Here is a 7,056-nt window from a genome sequence, read left to right as displayed (position 1 = left end):
GCTTAGAGAATGTGCAAGAATGTCATCAATTCCTGATGGCCACAACTATAGTTAATGCTGCTGAAAAATTGGTTGAAAATCTAATAGATGCAAATGCTACCAAAGAAAAAAAAATTATGTAATTCCAAATGTCATGAAAATGTTAACTGCTCAAATAAATAAACTAAAAAGCATTTAATTTTTTATATAATTTATACCAAAAATTGTTAATAATACTTTTCGTTAATATTAGTTTAATTAATATAGTTAATAGTACTTTGATATAATTTACAAAAAATAAATATTTATAAATGAAATAAGTGGAGTTTTTTTAATCAAATTTAAAATTCTGTACTAAACGCTGTACGATACGCACACGCAACTCAGCGTGCCGATTGGCTAGTGTATGTCAGATGATCACTCCTCAACTTATTATTATCACTTTGCCCAACTAGGTGATAGCAGTATTCATAATTACCGGTCAATTTGATAAATTAATCAATATTTATCACACTGCCCGCCCTATTTGGTCATTATTCATAATGCCCGATTAATCACTTTGTCCATAACATATATATATATTTTAACAGTGCTTTTGTTTTAAAATATGTTGATAAAGATTCTCTTAATACAACACTTATATTTCTATCAAACATTTTTTTCACAAGATCAAAAAGATATTTAAAATTACCTTTCTTCATCGAGCTTCTCCAATTTCCATCTTCACTAGGTTTGTTACGATCATCACTGCCCATACGCCTATCTTCTCTATCACGAGGACCACGGGGTGGAATACGATCACTATAACCTCCTCTATCTCTGTTAGTACGCTCCCTATCTCTATTTCTATCAAAGTCTCTGTCTCGACGATCAAAATCTCTTTCTTTGTTTCTATCAAATTCTCTATCACGACGATCAAAATCTCTATCTCTACGTTCATCTCGTCTATCAAAGTCTCCTGGTCGTCTATTATAATCCCTATCACGTCTGTCATCCCTATTTCTATCAAAATCTCTATCTCTTCGATCAAAATCTCTTCTTTCATCCCTGTTAAATTCTCTATCACGGCGATCAAAATCTTTATTATCCCTGCGATCTCTCCAACTTTTATCATCTCTATCAATATCTCGATCAAATCCACGTCCATATTCTGAACGTTCTTCTTGTGGTTTTCGCCAATCTTCATGTTCAGGATAAGGTGCTCGACGGACTTGAGGATAGCGGCGGTCTCCTGTATAATATTATGTTAAAATGAAACAGTTTACTAGTATCAAAATATTAGTGCTTGTAGTAATAACCGTGCTTGTAGTAATAACTACAAGCACGGTTTCAAAAGTACCAGTATCAAAATAGATATATAATTAGTTACCATCATCTCGTCTCCAAGAATCTTCTCTCTCATCTCTCTCTTTACGAGGTTGTTTCCTCCAATCATCATCAGGATAGGAACGTACAGGCTCTTCTACTCTTTTAGGAATATCTTCATCTTTTTTTCTCCATGTATTCTCATCATCCTTTCCTCGAACATCCTTATCTGAATCTCTTGGACGCCAACTATCTCTCTTTGCCAATTCTCTCTCTCTCCAGCTTCCTTCAATAATAAAAATTTAAGTCAGAATAAGTTAATACTCAGTGATTGTTGTTTGTGTCATTTTATTATTATTACAGTAGAGTCCCAAAAACTCAGCCTAATGTGGACCAAAGGATGGCCAAGTTTGTGAAAATGCCAGGTTATTGGGAATGAGGTTAAAAAAGAATAAGTACGAGCGTTTCCTCAGAAAATACTGTACAGTAGACCCCCTATAAAATGGGTTCCTATAATTACAATTCCTATAAGACAGCAAAAAAATTGCGACGGTATCCGTAAAAAACGGTAAAAAAACTCCTATAATTACGTAAAACGTCATCGGGCAGCCAAACTACTTTACGCCATCAAGCGTACCACACTACGGAGAGATTACTATTGTCTGTACAGTATTATATATAAATTAGGTACTGTACATATAATTATATATTAACTTAATTTATTGTAACTTTATTATAATTATAAAAAAATATATATATTTTCCGCCGCCTGGCACCACACTACATCTGTACAGGTACCGTAAGTCTAATACAGTACTGTAATTTTATACGTTTCTTGTGAAAGAAACATTTCTTATTCAACGGCGATAAAAATTATTTATATTAATGATGTCTCCAAAGTTCAGTAAAGTTTTTGCAGAAAAATAAGTTATTAGAAATCAGCTGCAGTTTGCTGAGCTGTTCCGCGACGAAAACATGCTTGAGCAATGGCGATGTCAAATGGTGCACACTCAGTAAGTAATCCTACAATTTTTTGTTTATAGCATAGTTTATACGGATTATTCCCCCCCAAAAACTATATATGTATTTTGGAAATGTTGAGTCGGATTAGTCTAGAATCGATTAATTTTATGGAAGAAAACCTTTCAATCAGCCGTAGTCCGTAAACTTCTCACGTGTCAAGCTGTGATTGGAAGGACTCGTAAGAAATCGGATTCCTAAAGAATGGAACGTATCTATGATCTTATAGGGGAGTCGACTGTACTGTACTTGTATGTATTGTTTGCTTGAGAATACAACAGAGAATAAACTGCCCAAATACCCTTAAACAAAGGAAAAGTATATACTTTATGAAGGCATAGAGCCTTTACTACATGAAAATGAAAATTAATGAATACACTGTGTACAGTAATTTACCTGATAAGACAGACCCCAGAAAAATACTTTATGAGGCATAAAGTTGTCTATAATGAAAATGAATTAACTACGGTTTTTTTTGCCCTGCTAGGGTGTGGCCAAGTTATCCGGACCACCAGGTTATCGAGTGCCGAGTTTTCGGAACTCTAATGTATTATTATTTAAAACTGCTTTATACATTTAATTTCTATTCTAATAATACAGAATTATATATCATAAAAATAACATACAACTGACATATAAGTTTAGAAACATGAACTAGATTATTATCTACTACAAATTAATTTTTATAATTGTTCTTACCAGATGGTTTCCATGGTTCTGAACGTTTCTCTTCTCTATAGAGCAAAAAAAAAATAATTGTAAATGTAACAAACTACTAATCAAAATAAAACTTAAGCAAAGAAATAACAACAATAGAAATCATCATATAAAAGTATAATTAAATAAAATGAATATTTCATGTACGTAGAGAATAAATGTAATTTAATCTCATCATTTTAACTACTCACAGGTTAGTGGTTTTTTTTAAAGTACAGAAAAAATATTGAAATTATTATTATTATTGTTATTACACAAACATGCAGTTAAAGAAATGCTTTCATAAAAATGATATCAATATAGAATGTGCATTAGGTAGTTTACAAAGTTGATTCTGCTGTACTCTATATGCAAAATGAATTACAATGCAATTAGCAATACAAATAATTGTTAACGTGAAAAAAAAACAGTACAGTAATACCCCGACTTACGCGAATCCGGAGTTACGCGATTTTCAAATCTCGTCGATTCGTCTTTTGTTTGAGCGCCACGCAACTCTTAATTACTCATTTCCCCCCACACTATTGTTCGGCTTACCTTTTCGGACGTGTTCGACATATAGCTACAATTTATTTTGTGTTATTTGTATGTATTTATATGCAAAATTATACCCCGACTTACGCGAATTCGACTTACGCGGTTATCGCGCGGTCCTACCTATCGCGTAAGTTCGGGGTATTACTGTATTATGCAATAATGTTTTTATTAAAAAGCAAATACAAAACAAGTAGCTACCACTAGTTGTTAGCCAAATGGTGACAACTCAAATTTGGCTATAAATTTCAACAAATACCCACACTAAATTTCTCAAATTTTAATATAAATTTTTGAATGTGTGTAAAATTTAAATATTTTGTTTACCTATTATAAACAGTAATATCCTATTTTAATATTTCTCAATTTAACATTTATCCCAACTTCATGTTCATTTTTAATTGTCCCAATTTCTATTGCTTCATAAACAATAGAATTTAGACCTCAATTTAGCATTTTTCAATTTTATGTTAAGCTTCAATATTAAGGAGCTATTTTTTAAACTGAACTCCTAAATATTATTCGTGTGTTCTGATTTTTTACTAGTTGCAATTTTAATATAAGAGCAATAACAGAAGAAATTATTAAATGTAAATGTTAATTTCATTTATTGCAATTGCTTTTTATAATTTTCCCAAATCTTTACTTTAAATTTGCTTCAATGTTAGAATGTGGATCCCCAAGAAAATATTAAAGAGAAGGTTCTACTATTCAAATCTATACATATATACAAAAACCCATTTGTTGAATGCACTTAGTTATAAATAGAAATTCCATGAAACTGAATGAAATAACATTATAAATAACATTAAACATGAAATTATAAGATTAAATGTAAGTAAGAAAATTATACTAGTAGCTGCAGAATTAATGCCACTACAGTATTTAAAACTTTTTGTTAAATGTTAAAAATAAAGCTTTTTAAAAATGTCAATTTATAAGAAACAATTGATAATTATTTTTTTATTTCATTAAATTTACAGTAAAAGTCTTGATAGATATTTCATTTCCACCCCTACAAAAACATCATAAAAACTAATAACATCCCTTAAAACAAACAAAAAAAAAAAAATAAATAAATAAATAAATAAATAAATAAATAATATAAAACTACAACAGGTAACAAATCTTAACCACTCTGCAGTGATTGATGGATATACCCGTCAAGGGCGATCACACGACACTGAAGAATGATGTCTATATCTGCAAATTTTTTTTTGTGGATATCGCCAAAATCTAGGCAAAAATTCACGTAAAAAAGGAATTATGTGACAATAAAGAAAGGTTTTTCTTTACTAGACATAACTGTTTAAAAATTTCTTTTCTGAAATGGAAATGAGAAAATTCTTAAAAATTTCTCATGTTTATTCTCCACTACATCATGATAGTGCCATATCTGACTAACCCTCTGTAGAAAGGTTAAGACACACAGCATTTTTTACATTTCAATTTAAAACCAGGGAGATCAAGATGTAAAAATTTATGAAAATTATTAAGATTTTACGATATAGGGTAAAAGAAAGATCGTTGAGATAGATTTAGATGATAAAAAGGAGTAAAAACATAAGTAAATGAGTGAAGTTTTCTTGACAAAATTTGGAGTAAAGGCCAATCTTGACAAATAAGATCATTAAAATATTTGTAATATATTAACTCTGATCAAAATATTTAATTCTCTTGAAGAAAGATAGGAAACTCAGGCAAATTCTAGGAATATTAGAGTCAACAGCAAAAGGCAAATTGCATATTTTGTTAAATGTAAGATATATCTTAATAATAGCAGAAATTAATCTTGTGTAAAAGGGAAGGTGCAACTATTGACCAGATGAGCAGTCCATACTCAATGCAAGATTGAAAATTAGCATAAAAAATGGTCCGCAATGCTCTTTTATTAAGAAGGATATTAGGTAATACAGAATCGAATGCACTGCTTATATCAATATATACAATGTAACATGGCTGCTTATTTTCAAAATCATTAATTATGTACGACAAAGTTTGTAATAAGTTTGTTGTTGATGCCGCAAGGTTGAAAAGAAAGAAGTTTACTAGATAAAGAAGAGTAGATTCTATGGTACACACAGATTTCAAAAATATTTAACATTGAAGGGGAAAGTATAATAGATCAAAAAAAGATAAAAACACTGTTTTTATCCTTTTTTGGAATTGGAATAATTGTTAATGTGATCCATTGATTGAAAACATAATGAGATTGAATGTAATGAGAAAAAGTTTGGAAAGTATAACAGTAGAAATAGATTGGGCAGATTTATAAAATGCAGCTGGAATATGATCTGTACTGAAAGTAGATGTATTAAGTAAATTGATAGCATATTAGACTTCTGAAAATAAGAAGGAAAAAGAATATATTTGTGAAGAAAAGGTAAGTGGTTTGTAATTGGCTCCTAGAATAATATTACTGAATTTTTGTTTAAGATTAAAGATAAATATCATATACTTGATTATCATGAAACACAAAAGTCCTGTTAGGAGTATTCCTAGAAAACTTGGATATGAAAGCCCAAAAAGTATTGGGATCAGAGGCAAAAGAATTGACTATTCTATTAAAATAATTAAAAGAAAGACAATGAACATTCCTTATGATATCGTTTTTGTATAACTCGGATGTAGGTATATAGGTTTCTTGAATTGCCAGATTTTTAGCACTTGCACCATTGTTTGCTAAGAATATTACGTAGTTTTTTAAGGTGAGCAGAAACCATTTGTATGAAGAAACATCAATTTTTTATAATTTTAAATACTTTTCAATGGTTAAACTTAAAATATTATAGGCGAGATTGGTAATAACAGAAACTGGCAAACAAGATTCTAAGAATGATCAATCCATAAAGCCTAAATATCTAGAAGCAGCTTTTTGATTAAATTGTGACCAAATAGGAACTTTAATGAAACGTTAAGTTTGATGAGTTTCAGTAAAAATTGAAATGGCTAAACAAATTTTTATTATACATTGAATAAAATAATAATAAATGGATTGATAATAATAATAAGCGCAGAGCCCAAAAGGTTAGGAGTTGAAAGTTGAAATTTGGTACACAGTTAGGGTACGTCACAAGAATGCTCACTAAGAAGGGATTTTTCGAAATTCCCCCCTGTGGGGGAGAGGGACAGGATTAAGGCTTCAACAATGGAAGTGTTAAGAGAAAGCAATGTGCAAGATTTACAAGTGCAGATGTGGTTTTTCACATTTTTGCAGGAAATCGAACATATTTTTAGACCCATCTAAAAATTTTCTAATTAGTCTGGAAACGGGGACCTAATTCTTGCATTCTGTGAAAACAGGTAAGATTGGCTGTAAATGTAATAATCTTACTCTTGGCTATCGTTACTTTTTGCCCGAGCAACGCTGGGCTTATCTGCTAGTAAAATATATTTATCTTATTATATATTAAATTAAATTATTTTTTTCTCAATAAAATCATATAGTGGAAAATGCATATACAAAAAAAATCATTGTACAAAATGTAAGTATTATTAAAT

The 7,056-nt window shown here is 30.3% G+C and overlaps 1 protein-coding gene across 1 annotated transcript in view; it reads right to left on the bottom strand.

Annotated features, from left to right (window-relative positions):
- LOC111613476 (eukaryotic translation initiation factor 3 subunit A-like) overlaps positions 1 to 7,056 on the bottom strand; it is a 30,991-nt gene that overhangs the window by 2,592 nt on the left and 21,343 nt on the right. The window contains exons 17-19 of the mRNA XM_023354830.1: positions 3,004 to 3,038; positions 1,349 to 1,570; positions 671 to 1,210 (exon numbers count right to left, since the gene is read on the bottom strand). Of these exons, the coding sequence (XP_023210598.1) occupies positions 671 to 1,210; positions 1,349 to 1,570; positions 3,004 to 3,038 (797 nt within the window). The remainder of the gene's footprint in view (positions 1 to 670; positions 1,211 to 1,348; positions 1,571 to 3,003; positions 3,039 to 7,056) is intronic.

Source organism: Centruroides sculpturatus, unplaced genomic scaffold (assembly GCF_000671375.1).
Source record: "Centruroides sculpturatus isolate CEXI.00-Female unplaced genomic scaffold, Cexi_2.0 scaffold1947, whole genome shotgun sequence".
Classification (NCBI taxonomy): domain Eukaryota; kingdom Metazoa; phylum Arthropoda; class Arachnida; order Scorpiones; family Buthidae; genus Centruroides; species Centruroides sculpturatus.
This window is presented reverse-complemented; position numbering and strand designations above follow the sequence as displayed.